The 20,755-nt window shown below is 48.2% G+C and overlaps 2 protein-coding genes across 5 annotated transcripts in view; both read right to left on the bottom strand.

Moving 5' to 3' along the window:
- LOC144158723 (P-selectin-like) overlaps positions 1–14,866 on the bottom strand; it is a 58,051-nt gene extending 43,185 nt beyond the window's left edge. Inside the window, exon 1 of one of the 4 annotated variants that reach the window (XM_077689805.1) lies at positions 14,442–14,866. The gene's annotated coding sequence lies outside the window, so the exon portion shown is untranslated. Of the gene's footprint in view, positions 1–13,910; positions 14,292–14,441 lie in introns of those variants that run through there. The other 3 variants (XM_077689803.1, XM_077689806.1, XM_077689804.1) reach the window with 3 other exon arrangements.
- Positions 14,867–15,480: 614 nt separating this feature from the next.
- Positions 15,481–20,755, bottom strand: part of Uqcr-c1 (Ubiquinol-cytochrome c reductase core protein 1) — a 37,985-nt gene continuing 32,710 nt past the window's right edge. Inside the window, exons 12-13 of the mRNA XM_077689801.1 lie at positions 18,673–18,748; positions 15,481–15,636 (exon numbers count right to left, since the gene is read on the bottom strand). Coding sequence (XP_077545927.1) covers positions 15,572–15,636; positions 18,673–18,748 — 141 coding nt within the window. The 3' untranslated portion in view covers positions 15,481–15,571. The remainder of the gene's footprint in view (positions 15,637–18,672; positions 18,749–20,755) is intronic.

Here is a 20,755-nt window from a genome sequence, read left to right as displayed (position 1 = left end):
TGTAGTGAAGGGATCGTGCAGAGTGGGGGCCAATCCGCCGGTACCGGTGGCGTAACGTGCGCGCTAGAGAAAGCAGTATCGAGGAAGCAGGGAAGAAGAAGGACGTCGGAAGCTGTTCGTTTCGGAGGCAGCAAGACGGCCACCCTCGTGGTGTAGGCCCGAGGACCGTCGCCGGCTCTCCCGTCTGAGCCACCGCCCGGGCTGTCAACGAGACAACGGCCGACGAGACCACAAGAAGGTGTTGCGCCCGTGGGAGTGATCGTGGTTCCGGTGGCGGGGAGCGCGGGCAGCGAGGCCTCGGCATGGCGCAGGCCTAAGCACTTCCGTCCCGCCGCTAGCCATCGGCCACCGTCACGTCCCTGCCAGCGAGAGGACAACTCCTCATCGACTTCACTAGTCTGCCCCGTCGCCTTCCAGAGAAGTACGTCTCCGCGTCGTCGCATCAGCGATCGTCTCGTCGCGCGATCGGCGTCTGTGAGCGCGTGACTTTCTTCATGACTTTGTGTACTGTCTCCCGCACTTGAATCTTCCCGCATCTAGTTCGCTCGTGTGCTACAGTGTCTGTTCCGGCTTTCTCCATTATCCAGCTAATAGACAGATTTAGTTGGGCGTTCCGGGCGTTAGCGTATTGCTGGGCGTAAAGCGGAGCGTACGCTCGTCGCGACGCGCCCATGGATAGTTTTAGTACAGCGTTTTTCGTAGCGTGCGCTAACGCTTGTGGCGTCACCTGTTGAACCCAACGCGAAGTACCCAAATTTAACCTTGCGGCGCCACCTGTTGAACCCAACGCGAAGTACCCAAATTTAACGTTTTTTACGTGGCTAACCAAGGCAAACTGTAGCTGGACGGCGTTTCTTTTTTTTTTTTTTTAATGCGTTGACGCTGGTTTCGATTGTGAAAATCTTGCAAGTACGATAAAAAATACCCTCTTACCTTGATTCAGTATTAGGGAAAAATGTGCACCCGTCGCGATTGTTTTGCTCAACCGCGCGACGCCGAAGTTTTGAAGCAACACGCAGTGCTCGGGATACTCACTTTATTCAGCTCTGAAATATGGCAGGACCATGCGACAAATACAACTGAGCATGGCATGCGACGCTAATGCGACGCGCAAAATGAAACAGCGGTTAGGCTGGCACGGCGGTTTGGTGATACACTTCACCCGGGTGTAGCAACTCAATAAGATACACGATGCGTTCCTATTACTCACTTCCTCTTATTCGTGGAGTCCAACTACAAATCCTTCACGTTTCACACGGTAGCGCAACGTCCCCGGCTCGCACCCGAGGGCGCGACGACGGCGCAGGCGAAAATTCTTGAATTCCCTAAATGGAGGCCGCCGATCTGCACCAACACTGCGCGCATTCCCCCGCCGCGACACGCACACAAACACCGCCGCCCGCTTCGGGAGCCATCCAGGTTGTCCTTGGTCGCTCATTTCTGGTCTGCATGCCTGTTGGAACTGAAACGTTGTCGCCTAACGAGAAAAACACGCGACGGTCCGCGTTTTCAGTCGGGGAACCTCCTGCCACGACCAGCCGCCGACATCGCCGAGGCAGCAGCCATTTTGAAAGCAAGGGGCCTCCCAGCAGGTCCGCAGCGCCCCGCAAGCGCCCCGGAGCATACGCTCCCAGCCGTTGCGTGCGTAGCACCGCATCGCCGGGGCGTTTGCGTAGCGTACTGCGCATGCGCAGTCGCGAGCCGCCCCGCCGGGGCGTACGCTCGTCCGGAGCGCGCGATTTAGTTGGGCGCGCGCTCCGGACGAGCGTACGCCCCGGCGGGGCGGCTCGCGACTGCGCATGCGCAGTACGCTACGTAAACGCCCCGGCGATGCGGTGCTACGCACGCAACGGCTGGGAGCGTACACGCTCCGGGGCGCTTGCGGGGCGCTGCGGACCTGCTGGGAGGCCCCTTGCTTTCAAAATGGCTGCTGCCTCGGCGATGTCGGCGGCCGGTCGTGGCAGGAGGTTCCCCGACTGAAAACGTGGACTGTCGCGTGTTTTTCTCGTTTGGCGACAACGTTTCAGTTCCAACAGGCATGCAGACCAGAAATGAGCGACCAAGGACAACCTGGATGCCTCCCGAAGCGGGCGGCGGTGTTTGTGTGCGTGTCGCGGCGGTGGAATGCGCGCAGTGTTGGTGCAGATCGGCGGCCTCCATTTAGGGAATTCAAGAGTTTTCGCCTGCGCCGTCGTCGCGCCTTCGGGTGCGAGCCGAGGATGTTGCGCTACCGTGTGAAACGTGAAGGATTTGTAGTTGGACTCCACAAATAAGAGGAAGTGAGTAATAGGAACGCATCGTGTATCTGATTGAGTTGCTACACCCGGGTGAAGCGTATCACTAAACCGCCGTGCCAGCCTACCCGCTGTTTCATTTTGCGCGTCGCATTAGCGTCGCATGCCATGCTCAGTTGTATTTGTCGCATGGTCCTGCCATATTTCAGAGCTGAATAAAGTGAGTATCCCGAGTACTGCGTGTTGCTTCAAAACTTCGGCGTCGCGCGGTTGAGCAAAACAATCGCGACGGGTGTATCATATTTTTCCCTAATACTGAATCAAGGTAAGAGAACTTTTTATCGTACTTGCAAGATTTTTACAATCGAAACCAGCGTTAACGCATTGAAAAAAAAAAAAAAAAAACGCCGTCCAGCTACAGTTTGCCTTGGTTAGCCACGTAAAAAAGTTAAATTTGGGTACTTCGCGTTGGGTTCAACAGGTGGCGCAGCAAGGTTAAATTTGGGTACTTCGCGTTAGGTTCAACAGGTGGCGCCACAAGCGTTAGCGCACGCTACGAAAAACGCTGTACTAAAACTATCCATGGGCGCGTCGCGACGAGCGTACGCTCCGCTTTACGCCCAGCAATACGCTAACGCCCGGAACGCCCAACTAAATCTGTCTAATCTGTCTAATATAATGTTGTGTGTGCGTGTGCGAGAACACAGTAGTCAAGGCTCGTGACTTTCTATGCGGCCCGGCCCAACATTCTTTACAAAAGTGGCGAGCCTCTTCAGAAAGTTCTTAGGAGAACTATTCTGGAGACGCTGATGAGGGTGGAGGCGATTCCTTATCGAAGAGGTGGTAAAAAAAAACTGATCCATCTAGCAAAGACATATAGCACAGTCACCGTGTCCGTGTTCGTAGAAAAAAAAACAGTTCACACACCAAAATTCAAGCACGTCACCAGAAACAGGAAAGTCTACGGCGTCGTCTCTTTAAGTGCCCCACAAGACCAAGAAGACGGGCACAAAGCTATGTACAGCCGGAAACTGTCATTGAGAGTCATTTCCAGATCCTTGCATGCGTCTACACCAGAAGAGCCTACGGTTGCCTATACCACTCGGCGCCTCTTCCGCGTCGGGCAGCACGACCCTCTGCTATGGAACACACCGCGATTCCCATTCCTGCGCCTCTTAGTAGAGTGTGTATGCATAGTTAATCCGGTAGGAACAGGGCTGTATTGCCATGTGATGAGCATGTCACGTTTCTTGCGGAATCGTGGTTTTTTCCTCCGCTTGCGTCTGATCTTAATCCGTTTGCGCGGATGCTTGAGTGAAGTCGTTTTACCCTGCGTACGGCTTCGCGGAGGTATCCCGACAGCGGCGGTTAATCCTGTGTAAAGGTTGCACATCCTTAGACTCCTACGAAATAATGAGCCGATTGAAAATCTCTCAGCGTGGCGCATGACATGGCATTTGCTTTTGCGACTCAGCTTAGGCAAACGTCGAGTCTTGCAATGCTTAAAACGCCCTTGACAATCTTGCGCATGACATGGCATTTGCTTTTGCGACTCAGCTTAGGCAAACGTCGAGTCTTGCAATGCTTAAAACGCCCTTGACAATCTTGCTTTTGGGATACGCGGCTATGCGGAGTACAGACGGATGTTTTAGATTCTTTCGTGGCTGAGTTCATCGCAGTCTTCTTGCGGCTCTTTCGTTTCCGCGGTAGCCTTTGTGAGCTCGAAAACATCTCGCTGCTGCCACCTTGGCGTTCTTTTGGAATGATGTCTTCCGGGCCGTTATTTGAACATGCTTCCGGACGAAGTGAACCCTGTGGCTCATCTGTCTCAGGACCTTCTGCGTTAACGTCATTGGTGTCAGGTGCTTGTAAGTCAAGTTCTGGTTGAACTGGCACTGAGCTACAAGCTGGGGGGCTATGTTCGGAGCCTGGCACATGTACGGGGGGAAGAGATAGGTCTTTAGGACGAACGAGGCATGCTCGTGATTCCAGAGCGGCGATCTGCTTCTTGAGGGCGGCTATCCTTCGTTCATCCTCTTCCTTCCTCTTCTCATACTCCCTCAGTGCATCCCTTTCCTCTTCTTTGGGCAAACCACTTTGTCTTAATACAGCAACATCGAAGCCAAGTCGCCTGGCCTCTCTGTTCAGAGCTAACTCCACTTTAAGTTTCTCGCGCTCGCTGTCGAAGTAGTTCCGAAGCTCTTCGCCGGTCAAGCCTAGCCCCTGTCCGGCTTTCATTATTTTTTCCAGTCCGGCTATATACATTTTGATGTGCCGGCGAAATGCGAAGAACACTAGTAGGGCTCCTCTCTAAACTGCGGATCCTGGCAGGCTCGCCACTTTTGTTATGAATGGGCCGTGGACCACGCAGGCAGGCAGTAGACGAACACTGGTCAACACGTCGAAGACTATATTTAAGAGGACGGAGGACAAGCACAGGACGGTAGACGCTGGGACGTTAAAGACAGGACGGGCTTGGGTCACACGGTCGCGCAGCCCGTAGTTAGAAGGTACACAAAATAGTCTCGTAGTTGGGAAGGTCCGAGAGCAATGCCGAATAGGCAAGTTAGCTCACGCTCAGTCGCGACGCGTTTCTAACGGCTCCAACAGTAGGAAGGTACACAAAATAGTCTCGTAGTTGGGAAGGTCCGAGAGCAATGCCGAATAGGCAAGTTAGCTCACGCTCAGTCGCGACGCGTTTCTAACGGCTCCAACAGTAGGAAGGGCAGCGCCCAACAGCCTGACCGGAACGTCAGCAGTCGGCACACCAGCGCCACGATGACGGCGCCCAGACGCGCCCTCGAGCCTCGGCGGAGGGTAGCGCGGTCCCGTCTAGGGTGGCCCAGGCGCCTCACGGGGTAGTTCCCACGGACCGCGCCCTATTCCGCCGCTTCGCTTCCAGCCGTTGCCGTTTCAGCCTCCGCGATCGCTTACGCCCGGTTCCTCTTCTTTGTCATCGTCGTTGTCGTTTTGCTGGCTCACTCGCATGGCCAATCACTCTCGTGGCCATTCGTCACACTCCTATTGCATTCGCCAGGGTTCATAGTATTGGAAAATATAAAGATTACAGTTTTATGACCAACACTGTTCTGTCTATTGCTCGACCAAAAATGACTGATTATCTCTAATTATTTTGTGGGAACTAATTGACCGAGCGAAAAAAATAATGGCATATTTGAAATCACTTGGAAAAAAAACAGCAAGACTGACAAGTTTTGCAAAGTTTACTGGAAAATTAAAAGAAGTTGTTTTAAGACCAGTGTTCCCTTAGCTAAATCTGCATGGAGAAAACTTCGCTTTTTCGCCATCTTTCTCTTAAGAAAGGGGCAGACCTAACAAAAGCCATGCTAAAACTAGTGCAGACCACCATCGCCGTTTCCTCAGCCCTGGCATCTCAACTGCGAAGATGGACGGATTTTTTTGTCATCACGCTCTCCACTAACATGAGGAGGATGAAAAGCGGGATTATTTCGATCCCAATATTAATTTGCTCGTCCCAGTAGCCAGAAGAAGGCCACCACTATAACGATGGATGCGCAATGACCCTACAAAATGTGGCTTGAGCGAGGCAAGGTTGCAACACAGGCATGTGGTTACCACTGGCAATGCAGAGGCAGCCATAGGCACAGCAATGTTGCAACCAAAAGTAACACTTGAGAATGACCTTGCTTGAGCAATATTACGCAAGTGCAATTCTTTGACACGTGGCTGCTTGCACTACGAGTGGTTATACTTTGTGTCGCTTGGCACTGATTGTGGCTCCACAATCGTTCACAAGGGCTTTGTGTTTGGTTAGAGAGCCTTGATCCATCCAAATGGAAAAATATATCTCAAAACTGCCCCTAATTACTTTAATCGTCCACTGGCATCAGCCCTGCTCTTGCTAACGATCACCCCACCATAAAACATACCCTAACAAGTGCAAGGAAGCTCCAAACACAATACCACACACAAACAAGGTGGGGGGGACGTGGAACCATTACATGCCCCCCCGGTTTAGGCACTCCTGTTAGGTGCAACCACATACTGATTCGCTAAACTGATGTGCTAATAAATGATGCCATTATACTAATACACTAACCTGTTAGTATGCTACCCATGTCCAGTAAAGTAGTTTTAAAGCGGCAAAATTACAATTTTCGATCGCCATTGGAGCTGCACAAAAGCAAATTTGTAGCAACAGGGTACAATGCTCTAATACCTTTTGTAGCCCTACCACGAAACATTTTCCCTAGCAAAAATTCAAGCTCCAAACATTCTGCTGTAGCCTGGTGGCTACCAGCTACATTCAGATTGAAGCTCCCAGCGAAGTAGCTTTAACTACCCAGGACAGCAACATCGTATTTCGTACCCCTTCCCAATGGAGCCCTTCCCCTACCATATTTGTCCTGTGCTTTTATGAAAGCACGTAGCCAGTGTGGAATCCATAACTTCCCTGTTATATTTTGAAAAGCGGAAGATTTGGCACAAGCTCACCTGCAGTTCAAGGACTAGAGGCAGGTATGATCGGCAAAGCCGTCTAAGAAGCGAGGTTGCCTGCAGATCAGTGCCAAGGACAACCTTTGAGTACAGTTGAACCTCGTTATAACGAACACTGATAAAGAGAATTACCGGCTATAGCAGACTAAATAGAAAATTTGGTCGGTCTCACTTTATTTCAATGAAACTTACTCTTCTATAACGAAGCTGAAACCGTGAGACCCCCGTGCGATATTGGATACTACGAAGGCATATTTCACCAGGAGTTTGAAGAGCTACTTGAAGAAGAAGAGGAAGAAGAAGAAGAAGAAGAAGGAAAAGAATAAGAAGAGAGAGAAGAAGAAGAAAGAGAAGAAGATGAAGAAAAGAAGAAGGAGAAGAAGAAAGAGTAAAGAAAGAAAGGAAGACAAAAAGAAGAAGGAGAAGAAGAAAGAGTAAAGAAAGAAAGGAAGACAAAAAGAAGGAGAAAAGAAGAAGAAGAAAAAGAAGAAGAAGGGGAGGAGGAGGAGGAGGAGAAGAGGAGGATGAGAAGAAGAAGAAGAAGAAGAAGAAAGAGGAGGAGGAGAAGTAGAAGAAAAAGAAGAAAGAGGAAAAGAAGAAGAAAGAGGGGGAGGAGAAAAAGAAGAAGAAAAAAACCGTCGTCCGAAACCACAGAAGTATAAAGGCCCTTTTGTTCGTGGACACTATGGAAAACATCCTGCTCAGTGCTGTAAGCAGCCACCAGACGAACATCACATCGTTTATCAAATAAATAAGAATACAGGCCTGTTTTGTCAAGTGAACCTTGTTCTGATGTAATTTCAGGTACTGATGTTCCGGTTCATTGAGGTTGAAATGCAACAAGGAGAAAGGTAAGGGTTACCTCGTTTATGGCGGATTCCTATAGCCTTAAAAAACGCATTTTTGCATCAAGTATTCTTGCGAGAGTCAGATTTTCGATCTGTTAGAGCCAATTTTTACCTCTACTGGTACAACGAACATCGGATATAACCAACTAATTTGCTGTCCCGATACTACTTCATTATAACGAGGTTTGACTGCATACGTGCACTATAGTGGTGCATTAGCAGTGCACAGTCACCTGTCGCCAAAGCTGAACCGACCGGGCGAAGACCAACCGATACGAGAAGCCAAGCACAGGCACGAAAACAGGGACTTGCGTATCAGCGTGCGATAGAGATGGCCTGTCTTCGCTGCTGCCCGAATCAGTCACTCAACATGATTATCTTGAATACATGTGAACGAAAGCTGCAGTCAATCATGATCAGAGTAGCAGCAGCACATCTTTGCAAAGGCAGCTGCTGTGCTCGATCTCGTCAGCACGCCTTAAGTTCCTGTTCTCCTGTTTGAGCCGTACCACAGGCAACCTTCAGCCACTGCTCGGTCATTTCAGCTTGTGTGGCCTTCGACTTCCCGATATTATTAACGCAAAAGCAAATGCCGATAAAAAAAAAGGTTTTAAAGAACTGTGGCATGTGACCTAGGCTGATAAAGAAAACAATGCTGATAACGCAACTATGAGATCACAACAGAGGTACAGAATTCCAGAGATAATTCTTGATTACAAGTCAATGTTAGCGAGCGAGCGAATACACTTTATGGAACAGCAAACACGACATTCAGGCACTGTCCCAGTGAGAGGTGTCTATAGTCCAGGATACCTTGGTGCAGGATTATGTAAGAATACTAGAGGATATCTACAATGGGTCTACAGCTACCATCATCCTCCATAGGGAGAGCAGTAAAATACCTATAAGGAAGGGTGTCAGACAAGGAGACACAACCTCTCCAATGTTATTCACAGCATGCTTACAAGAAGTATTCAGAACGTTGGATTGGGAACAGGTGGGAGTAAGGGTTAATGGAGAATACCTCAGTAACCTCAGATTTGCTGATGACGTTGCCTTGCTAAGTAACTCGGGGGACGAATTGCAAAGCATGCTTTCCGCACTGGGCGAACAGAGTAGAACCGTGGGTCTGAAAATTAATATGCAGAAAACTAAAGTAATGATCAATAACCTCGGGACAGCACAGCAGTTTGAGATAGGTGGCGAGGCAGTGGAAGTGGTAAGCGAATATATCTACTTAGGCCAAGTTGTTACCCCAGATCCCAACCATGAGACAGAGGTAATTAGAAGGATCAGAATGGGGTGGGGTGCATATGACAGACATTCTCAGATAATGAATAGCAGCCTACCATTGTCGCTGAAGAAGAAAGTGTATGACAGTGTCACGCGTCTCACGCGGCCGAGAAATGAGGCTCAAGTTGATTCATTTGATGGCAACACACTATATTTACATAACAAAACCACTCAAACGAACGAAATCATAGTGACTGAACACACATATATCACACTAAACAGCAAGAACAGGCACGACCTCACACTACCAACACTCTACTCCTAAAGTCACTATAATACATTAACTGTATCTGTCAGATTCACACAAATCCTACCGCCGGTACCACGGTGCGATGCCGATGACGTGGCCCAGTGGGTCGGTTGGGTTACGCGTCACCCAACGTCGCCGAACGTCGCGATGGCCCGTGCTGGTGCGTCGTGGTCCGGAGCTTCCCGCTGTGCGATGACTCGGCTTCGCTGAGCAGCGCGGCTCAGCAGGCGGCCAGCAGGGTGAAGCTGCTGGTAATCGGTGGTCTTGAGCTGCCCGCTGCCAGACGGTGCGATGCCGCTGGTGCGTCGTGGGGCACGGCTCGACGGGTCGCCGGCGGTGCGATGCCGCCGGTCAGCAGGAGGCCAGCAGAGCGAAGCTGCTGGTAATCGGTGGTTCCGGGCAGCCCGCTGCCAAACGGTGCGGTGCCGCTGGTGCGTTGTGGGGCACGGCCCGAACTTGCCACCGTTCCTCCAAAGAACCCGTTCCACTCTGTCTACTCCAACTTTGTTCTCTTCCTCTTCACCTCGCATTCTACCTCTTCGATTACCCTGTGTTTCTTCTCCATTGGTCACTCCAAAATCCTTCTCACCATCCCGTATGCTGATTTTTCTTTCTCTTCATCTTTTCTGACAACAACATCTTCTGGGGCCAATCCCCCTTCGGGTATGGGCTCTTCTTACCACATGACAGACAGCTGCATCTTACCGGTACTCACCTACGGGGCAGAAATCTGGAGGCTCACTAAGAGGGTTCAACTTAAATTGAGAGCGACTCAGCGGGCAATGGAGCGGAAAATGATAGGTGTAACATTAAGGGACAAGAAGAGAGCGGAGTGGGTCAGGGAGCAAACTGGTGTTAAAGACATATTAGTAGAAATTAAGAAGAACAAATGGACGTGGGCAGGGCATGTAATGCGAAGGCAAGATAACCACTGGTCATTAAGGGTAACAGAGTGGATTCCTAGAGAAGGCAAGAGTTGCAGGGGGCGGCAGAAAGTTAGACGGGCAGATGAGATCAAGAAGTTTGCGGGGATAAATTGGTCACAATTGGCACAGGACCGAGGTAATTGGAGAATAATGGGAGAGGCCTTTGTCCTGCAGTGGACGTAGATAGGCTGGTGATGATGATGACCTTGGTGCTTCCTGGCGAGTATTCGCTGGAAGGCTAGGACTAGTGTCACTGAACAAGATACAGAGCACCGTTCCTGAGGCACGCACATGAGCAACGGCAGCAATTTTGGTGTCTATCAGTGTTGCCAGATTACCGCTTCTGCGGCCTCAACGCTAACTTTGACCAGGTCATTTGTAAACAACACTGCTGAAAACGCAGCAAAGTGGCATCTTTAGACACACTTCTGCAGCTGGAATGCTGCGAAGCGTGGTGTCTTTGATTGGTGTTCGGATTCCAAGCGATGCATAAAAAAAAAAACGATTTTCTTACTGCATTCACCAGGGTTCATAGCATTGGAAAATATAAAGATTACAGTTTTATGACTGACACTGACTCGTCTATTGTTCCTGCAAAAGTGGCTAATTATATCTAATTATCTTGGTAACTAATTGACTGAGTCAAAAAATAACCCCATATTTGAAATCAGTGGGGGAAAAGCAGCAAGACTGGCAAGTTTTGCGAAGTTTATTTGAAAATTAAAAGAAATTGTTTTAAGAGCCATGTCCCCCCTTAAAGTCAGCTTCATTACTCTACCCGAAAGCACTGCTCGGAAGACAGTTTTCCAGGAGAAATACAAGAAAATGCAAAGGCCGTAGTACTTTTTATTTGCACCGGCTTCGGACCACGCAGCTTTGTTACGTGGATCTGTGGGCACCGCGTTTTCCACCAACTGAGTCAACTAACATGCGGTGCTCACACACCAAACTAGAGACATCTGGGTGGAAATAAACAAAATGTTCTTGCATTTAAAACAAAAACCTAAGCAGTTCGCAAGGACTTGTTTAGCCACAGTGGCACAACACGTTCCCTATGGGCTGAAGAATGCTATCTAAAGCACCAGGCAACCGAGACAAAAACATTGGAAAGAATCCAAACATATTACAAGGGTCGCGCAGGGAGTACCACAGTCCTGCTTGCAAGTGACAAGCGCTGTAGTGAGTGTGCACTTATGTGTTGCAAGACGTTTTGGACAGCTGAATAAACAACTAAGTGACACGTACACTCTTGCTTGGGCTATACTGCTGTTGAGACTAAGCGGAATTCGACACAGCTACTGGTGCGAGGGGGGGGACAAGGATTGCCACAGTGTGCTTAATCACGAGACTGTTGCCCCAGCCTGTGCAAGTGCAGTGCAGATAGGAAGAACGGAAGGAAGGAAATGAAAGAAGAGAGAGGAGGATGGAGGGATAGACAAGCTGCAGCTGCCCTGTCTGCCTGCCTTACGTTTACCTTTTTTTTTTCTCTCTCTCTTTCGCCTACAGCAGTTTCCAAAGTGGTGACAGGCTGGCAAGAAGGCCTGCCGCGACGCAGCACATGTTACTCACTCGCCTGTGACCCTCACAGCTGCCACGCGCAATGCCACATGGCTGCTTTTGTAGAACACTGAATTATACAGCTGAAAAGTGTCCTGCCTGAACTGAACGTTACTGGTTAAACAATCCCCTGCGTGCGGTTAACTTCACCGCTCATTTCTTTTTTATTTCGTTTCCTCGGTCGTCTACAACCCTTTATCAGGGAAGTGTGAGCGCACGTCATTTCTTTGCCCTTGCGAGGCAAAGCGGTCTACGGCCGTTTTCCCTTGCCATCAGGAAAACCATTGCGGACAATGTCAAAAGTGTGTCTTGGGATCAGCAAAACCCCACCTCAACCAGTGAGCAACCACAAGCGAGTCGTCTGCATAGATTTGAAGTTAATTCTTCCAAGTAAGAATTTGAAGGGAAAGCTTTCTTCGTGGGACTGGGCTACCACAGCGAGTCGTCTGCATAGATCTGAAGCTAATCCTTCTAAGATTTTGAAGGGAAAGCTTTCTTCGTGGGACCGGTGACATTCCGAAAAAAAAAAGTGAGTTTTCCCATAGACTGGTTGGTAGACCAAAAAGCTCTGACAAGAACTCCGGACAAACAGCGTGTGTGTGAAAGTGGGCTTGCATTGCGTCAGATTGGTTATTTGAAAATTGCGAAAAAAGGAACGGTTGTAGATAAGGCAGTACCGGCATCGATCATGAAGGAGGAGTACAAAAGTATACCTCTATATCATAAACCTCGTATCAATATACAGTTAGATCACTCGTAGATGTGTGTACTTAGTGAGCGAAAAATTCTCGCATGGGTTCGTTTGCGTCTTGGGTCTTTGAGGGTTTAATTACGATCGACTGGACGTACATCTAGTGAAGGTTGAACTCAGTTTCAGCTTTCGCACTTCTTTCAACTGTCATTAGGAGGGGAGCGGGCGGTAAATTTTTTACATTACATCCGTGATAAACACACTGCAACGTATGTGTGCAAATTTTTATCACGCTTCTTCAACATTAAAACAAGCATCGAACACAATTGATCCCCCTTAATTAGGCAAATGAATGGCAGCAGTGCAAACACGTCTTGCCAATCAACGCGGCTTGCAAGCGAACCCTACAATCAGCACCACCTCGCTCGCCGTGGCTCCAGTAATTGAGAGAGAGCATTTGAAATCGAGACAATTATGCACGAATTGCACAGTCCACATTTCTCCCGAGTATGGTTGAATGAGTTTAGACAGCACCGATAAAAAACTGGGCAAGTTAGTAAGGAAGCATCACCGAAAAAGACGTGGAAAAGACAGCAGCATAGAATATAAACTAACCAGAACGGCGCGCTGCTTGCAATTCTAGTTGCTATTAGCGTATAATCCTATGCAGCTTAAATTTCATGTTACCTGTCTTCTTCGGTGCCTTTTTCCGTAAAATTTTAGCCCATTACACCCCACGAAGGGAAGGAAAAAAGAAGCCAATGGCTACGTTGTTACACAGCATAACTCAATTAACCACCCACTACATTCCACTGTAGGTTTCATTGGTTATTATAAGTTTGTAGTTCCTGGTCAATGACATCTGTTGGTGTCGACTCAGTGTAGCTAAAGCACGTCGAAGAGCCTTTGATGCATCATATTATTGTGATGAAGGTAGAAAATTTGAAATTCACCTTTTTAAACCTCGATTCCCCTGTGTCGGCAGCAACGTTTCCATCGAACTAAACTGTTAGCCCAACCTTTTGAATAACACAACGTTATGTGCCATTTTAGAAAAGCAACACGCGCCCAAAAAAAGAGGCACAAACATAGTGCAACTAATTTTCTTGCCGTCCAATGAAAAAAGCAGATTATGTACCAGTGACAGAAAAATACTGGCACAACTGAGACCGCACTAAACCGCCGACACTTCTACCGGCCCCGAACGTCGCCTTCATCAAAAATACCGCCGCCATGGCCGTCAGTCGAACCCACGACCTCACAAGTGCCAACCGAGCAAGCCACTATCGAAACTTCAGCCCGAGGTCGTTTCGGTCATTGCGACAACCCCCTGCGCTTTCCCATTAACTGAAAAACGAGCTTGATAACCATTAAAGCAGCAAAAATACTGTTTCCAACGCCCAGCACTTACTTCACTACAAGAAGAAGCTAGTTGGCTAACTGGGCTTCTCGGAAGAGCAAACTAAAACGAAACGAAAGCGGAGCGAATGGCACCACGGAAAGCGTAGCTGTCAGCAGAAACATCTGTTGTCGGCAATCCCTAATATTCGGTCGTGAGCGGACAAGTAGTTCGAGTTTGGGACCTCTAATTGGTTTGAAACTTGCAAACAGGCTCAAGAATAACCTTCTTACCAGTCGGGCTTCGGGACCGACAGAAGACAGGAGCACGATATCGTCGAGGTCAGCAGAGTCATTTGGTTCAAAATTGTGCGGCTATCGTTTTACGAGCTGCAGAAAACACATTTTTTTTTTCTTTTACAGCGGGGTATTCACGTAGTAAACTAGCTGGGTAGTCGCTGCTGTTACGTTTCTAGGCCTTGGGATTATTTACGAGTGCACGCCCACACAAACCAGATCGCACTGAAACGAACGACGGATGGAACGTGTACTTCTTTATCGCCTCAAGCTCTGCTGCTCGCACAGGGCGTGGCGAGAGTTCCCTGTGCGAGCAAAGGGGCTCGCGACGCCGAGACACGATAAAACGCAGCGAGCTCGAACGAAATCACAAGGCGGAAGCTATATCGCCGAGCGTAGGATGTGTCACCACTGCAACCGCGGCGATCCGACGACTCATCCGGGTTCCTCGCCGCCCGATTTTCGAAATGGGGTTTGGGCTGTTCGGGGATTGAGGGCTTCGGCCGACGCAAGCTCTGTAATACTTACGGTTGTCACGCCACCGGTGAAGCACCTTCATGCAGCCTTCTCGCATCGTCGCCTCTTGGGCGGCATGATGGAGACGAGGGGACTTCGAGCACGGTTCCGCCTTCACCGCGCGTCTCAGGGACGGCGGGCGGTTCGTTTCCGGAGTCCCCGACCCCCTCGGTGCTTTCGAGCCAGGAGCATGGGATCAATTACACCGAGAGATGCTCTATAAACTGGCTAGACGACTACTGCTCGTCGGTTACGCTCGCACAAGCCCGCAGCTCACAGCGCACATTCGCGCATCCACATCTGCTTGTGAACTTCCGCCGACGCCACTCAGCCGACAGAAAGCGGCCGACGCTTCGTATTTCACAGGAACTGCAGCTGACTACAGTACGAAGTTCAGGTGATGTCCAACGACTTCGCCCTAAGGGCTGATGAAGTAAGTTTTGTAATAAAATCTACATATTTTATAGTATTTATAAGTTTCATAAAGGAATATCTAAAATCTCGGCATACCGAATGTTCGGACTCGCGTATCTTTTTTAGGGAGAGGTCTGTACACGTTATTACTGAATGTAGCTGTAGTAAATACAACTAACTCCCGAAAAAAAAAATCCAAATTATAAGCAGCCACTCCAACCATGGTATGCAGCCCAACAAGTCTGCAATTCCAAAGCACAAATTGCAGTGCAATACCTCTACTACTACCAGCAGTTTTTGCGGAGACAAGGCATCGGGAATTAACGCAGAAACAAGACAAAATCGCGATTTGTCAGATGTGTCCTTATTGCAATATGCACAAACACTGCCTGTTCAGATGCGTGACATCTGATGCTACAACAAGGATTCACGTAATTTTTTTTTTCTTTCAAAAAGTGACATTCGAGCTGCTATTACAAGCCATGGGGTGCATTTCTCAAATTCGGAATGACTTTACCAGAAGCCCACACCAAGATGAGGCTAGGCATAACACGGCTGACAAAAATAGGCTTAGCTTTGAGACTCGTACAGGCACGTACGAAAGGTCAGGTGTGGTGTAAAGAAGGCAGCCAACCACTTTCTGGGGGGCCCTCAGGAGGGCATCTTTATTGGTGGTGAACGCCAAACACTACTATACACGACTCGGCTGGCAAGAAGAATCACTGCACCTAGAATCGGATGCGGTACATGTTGCTCCTCAGCTGGTTGTAGTCGGTCAGAGCCTCCACAGGGCCTGCAGAGACAAGACAAGCATGACGTCAATGAACTGCGCTTTTCCGAGGGATCAACATCGCATTCATTAACATCATCATGAGCCAGTTAACATTCACTGCGTGATGAAGCCCTATACACCCATCACACATCTCAAATGCGAGATTCCGTTCCTCTGTGGGTAACAAGCCCACCACCTCATTTACACACCCCACGCCATCTACTGGTTCACTTTGACCACTCAGCTATTGTTCCGAGAATGTGCTAAACGGGCCCCGCTGTTCCACTTCAGTTGCCTAAAGGGTAGAACTACGGGTTTTGGTACTAACTAGCGTCACTAAATAAGCTGCGCTTAAGAGTACCGCCACTTCGTGCACCTGGAAGTGTCTGGGGGCCATTTTGTTTCTGGCTGGAAGTGTTGCCATCTCTCCAAACGAAACCGCTGGTGGTTGTGACGGAGATACAGTGTGACCGGCCGCTCTAGCGTCCGCGCAGTAGAGAGGGAGAGAGGAGAGGCACACAGAAACAAAATGGCTGCGTCCACATGTAAACAAATATCACGTGGTGCCGGCCGACCAATGAAAATCCTGGCGGCACATAACAATGAGTGGAGAGAGTGCCGATACTCTAAAAGCCTTTATTTAGTGACGTTAGTACTCACTGCCCAAGTTCAAGCCCCAGCAGTGCAGAATTTTTTGCACGCACAGCACAGTAAATTGTTCTTTTACATCAGTTCTACACATTCTTTTCGTAATTAAGGTTTGTTATCTTTTAGGTCAGTTTAGAAGCAGGGCGCAGCATTCCAACACGATTAAATAGCATTCTACTTCACATCGGATGTGCCTGGCTTGAGCCTATCTCAGAACGGAATGCCGATTCTCAAATCCAACAGTCGGTGGTCTGCTATCTCAAAGTCTCCATCCATGCCTCTTATCTAGCAGTCACAGAGTCCACGCCTCTTATCTAGCTGTCCTGTACTCAGGGGTGAAAAGCAGCCTTTTGGAGCAGCGCAGGAAGCAGGAATAACACTTTTATTTCGAAGCACGAAAAGGCAAATTTCTGAGCAGTGCAAGCCTGTTTGGGAGCACATTTCTAGAGTAAATCATCATTTATTTGCAATTTTTAATTTCTGGTAAACACAAAAATCCGAAATTCAAATGGCTATAACTCAACATTTGATCCATACCGAGCCAGCCACTTTCTCAACAAGGTGGAAAAATAGACATTCCGAGAATTTAAGGCATCAAAAGCTGACAGAGACACAGGTAACTAAGCGAAAACTAGGGATAGAAGCGACGCTTTCAGACAAGTGAAAAATAAGCGTTCCTGTTATTACAACACCATTACAGCCACGAGAAGACCAGAGATAAGCAAAATGATAAGATAAGAGGTTTATCTTTATTCTATACCTAACGAGACTCTAGACAAATGAAAAAACTAACAAGAACTACGAGAGGCAGAAATTAAGAGGGAGATATACTAAGAGGAAACAACCAACAGATAACCTGAACTAAGTCTGACTAGACCTTAGCAAAATTAACAATAAATGTTCATGGTTACAAATCAAACAAAATAATATATTCTAGTGCATTACCCACAACATTGATCAATCTCATCTATGCAAAAATAGTGGAACTAAGTGGTGTTTATCAAAAGAAAAAAACTATGGGTGTTCATCAACCTTTTTTAGAGTGTAAACAGCAGGCCCATCGGAGGGTGGGTGAAGGTACCCCTCCCCCTCCCCCCCCCCCCCCCCTCAAAAAAAAAGAAGAAGAAGAAGAAGAGAGCTGCTAGCTTATTAGAGGAAGCTTCTCTCTTGCTTCTGCCAGGGCCGCACTGTTATCTCATCTTGTTGAACACGGCACTGGGGCATCGTGATAAGAAAAAATGGCGAGGGTGCCACTGAAGAGGAAACCTATTTTATTCTGTGTTTCGACAAAAAGCGGAAAGATTGCAATGACGGCTGGTGACGATGCATGCATCACGACACAGCGTGTGGTGCTATGAAGCTACATTTAGGGACATGGTCTGCAGATTGCCTGCACTCCAAGTTGTTGGCTTCCAAGTGTGTACCATAAAACCCTGCGGCCACTTGGAAACCATGAAGTTGCGATGAGTGGCTCAGAGCGTTAGTCCTTTAGGGAGTCCGCCGGAGCACGCCACATCGTGAATGACAGCTGAACGAAAGAGTCCCTAGTGCTCCCTCCCTGCACAATGCGATCATCATCTCACAGTTGCTTCCCATTCTGCGGCACCATGCTCGGGAGCAGTTTCGGCGGAATACAGTCGAAGCTCGTAATAACGAAGTAGTACCGGGACAGCAAATTAGTTGGTTACAACCGATATTCGCTATAACAGTAGAGGTAAAAGTTGGCTATAGCAAATCGACAATCTGGATCGTGCAAAAATACTTGATACAAAAACGCATCTTTTTGAGGCTTCGAATCCGCTGTAAACAAGGTAGCCCATACCTTCCTCCTTGTTGAATTTCGAGCTCAATGAACAGGAAGATGAGTACGTGAAATTACAACAGAACAGAGTTCACTTGACAAAACAGGACTGCGTCCTTATTTATTTGACGAAGGATGTGATCTTCGTCTGGTGGATACTCACAGCACTGAGCAGCATGAAGTTTTCCACAGTGTCCATGGACAAAAGGACCTTTATACTTCTGCAGTTTAGGACTACCGGGGTTTTTCCGATTACCTTCTCAGCCTCCTGGTCAAATACATATTTCTTCGTTATCTCTGATATCGCACGTGTGTCTGACGGTTTCAGTTTTGTTATAAAAGAATAAGTGTCACTGAAATAAAGCGTGACCAACAAAAGCCTGTATTTAGTTCGCTATAGCCGATAATTCCCTATATCAGAGTTCGTTATAACGAGGTCCAACTGTACTGCCTTTTGGAGCAGGATGGCGCAGTAAAAGCGGATTGGAGCAGCGCGGCGCAAATGGTGCAGTGCCTCCACCCCTGCCTGGACTGCTCGTGAGTTAGCTATTCCCCACAGCAAAACCGAGGTGACCAAAAAGTAGCACGCAACATCCCGATCAACTTACCGACACCAGCGACGGCGGGGCAGCGGTCGTACAGGTATTTGGTGCACACGTCCCGCACAGTCTGCGACGTCACCGCCTGCAGTGCACAGAAAGGGAGCACTCAGCAGGTGGTACGGAAGCAGTCACTCTCGTTTTAACAGCGAAGATGTTTAGCAAATCGCAATTCTTCCTGTCCGCAGTTTAAAATACCCAAGAAATTGCCGAGCGTGCGCACGGGAGCGCGGGCCTTGCGGCGACCGCACGGCAGTTACCAAAACCAAGAAAATGAGTAGCGCTTGTGGGTGCGAGCCTCGCAACGACCGCCCAGCGTCCCCTGCACACGTTTGTCAAGCCAAGAATGTCCACTTGAAAAGATTGCCCCCCCCCCCCCCCAAAAAAAAGAAAAAAAAAAAAAAAGAAAGAAAGAAAGAAAGAAAGAAAACAAACTTCAGCAACCGCCGTAATCCTAGCAAGACTTGCTCAGAATAAGAAACACACGTCATAGTGTATGCCCCTCTAAGTGACGCACAATGAGTAAAACTTCCAAAAAAATGAAAATGAAGTCATCAAAGTGGTTGCGGCTGCAAAGCAGCAGCAAACCGGCTGCAATCGTGGACTTAAACCATCGTGATGGTCATGACGGCTGCATACAGCTTTGTTATCTGCAAGTCTTGCGCGTTAGTTTGAGCTTCCTTCATGTTTTTCATTTTGTCCTCGCATGTTTTTCATGCGTGAAATTGAAAGAGTGTGCGAAGAGATTTGCAAAACAGGCATCCAAATGACCAAAGGACGAGGAACCAATGGCCATAAAGCATTTTACACACATGACATGAAAGCGACAAAAGTTTAAACTGGGATCCCGCGCACTGAAGGCTACACCTATGTCATGAGGCACACTGTTAGAGAAGCAGCTATGAGAATTTATTTTGATTGCCTGGAGCTTTTCATTCAAACGCGCGCCAAAATCTCACGCACGGGTGTCTTACTTTTCGCCTTCATTAGAAGATTAGCCCCAGCAGCACAGAATGACTCTGCTGCTCTGAAATTTCTGGTCCTTGACATACCATAAAGAATCGCACAAGCTAACTTAAAGGGGCCATGCAGACAAAACACAAGTTTGGGTCATTCGAAAGATTCCCTCGTTAGGAAAAAAGGGAATGGCCATGCGACCCACTAGCCCATTTCCCGAAACACAACCTATGATGTCATATGCCCAGTTGTGCGATTGGCTGAGGCCGGAAAAAGCAAACGCAAATTAGGCAGGGCTTATAAATGCCAAATGAGCTATTTTCACTTAAATGTAGGGTACATTCTTTTTATAGCTGTAAGAATGGTGGGATAAACAGTGGACGTTACAAAAGCAGATGTAAACATAGAAGCACCGATGCGTACTGCTGTAGGTACTGTGCGCACTATGCTTGTTTTAGCTGCATAGCACTGCAACTCTTTGGGGTTGTCTCGGATGACACTGGCCGATTGGCATAAGCAATGGTGTCTTACGGGACCGTATTGGTTGAGCGAGCACCATGTTTCACAAAACGATTATTTTCTCTTTGAACAAAAACAAGCAAGTACAAATACGGCCAAAAAGAAAGCAAAGGCAGAAAACGGCCCGCTGCGGTATGGTGGCGCCATCTAGGTTGACTAATGGTAAACAAGTCTTTGCTTCACCAGAAGTTTAGCTTGAAGACCCGTTCTTATGACGTCATTGCGGACGTAAAAACACACGATTTGGTGAGCGAATCAAAATTGTAACTTAAACTGTTTAATTTCTCAGTGAATAAAGCCCCGTCTGCTTCCGGACAAGCACTGGGGGCACTATAAAACACGAAATATTTCGAATAAAACTAACTTGTATTTTGTCTGCATGGCCCCCTTAAAGAATGTTGTTACCAAGCTACTTACCCTTTAAACCGTAAATTCATCTTTTAATAAGCAAAGCTTATTGACCCAAATTGAACCCAACGAACGGTTCATTCCTGGCACCATCCACCTGACCTTCAAGCCAAGCCAAGGTCAAGCCGACGACTTGTGTGGTTGAGCAGTGGAAGCGTCTAATTGCTACTTCGTTCCATGGGGAGGGGGATTCGCACCTACAACACGA

The sequence above is a fragment of the Haemaphysalis longicornis genome, unplaced genomic scaffold (genome assembly GCF_048455015.1).
Source record: "Haemaphysalis longicornis isolate Haplotype H1 unplaced genomic scaffold, Haemaphysalis longicornis Haplotype H1 scaffold_10, whole genome shotgun sequence".
Classification (NCBI taxonomy): domain Eukaryota; kingdom Metazoa; phylum Arthropoda; class Arachnida; order Ixodida; family Ixodidae; genus Haemaphysalis; species Haemaphysalis longicornis.
This window is presented reverse-complemented; position numbering and strand designations above follow the sequence as displayed.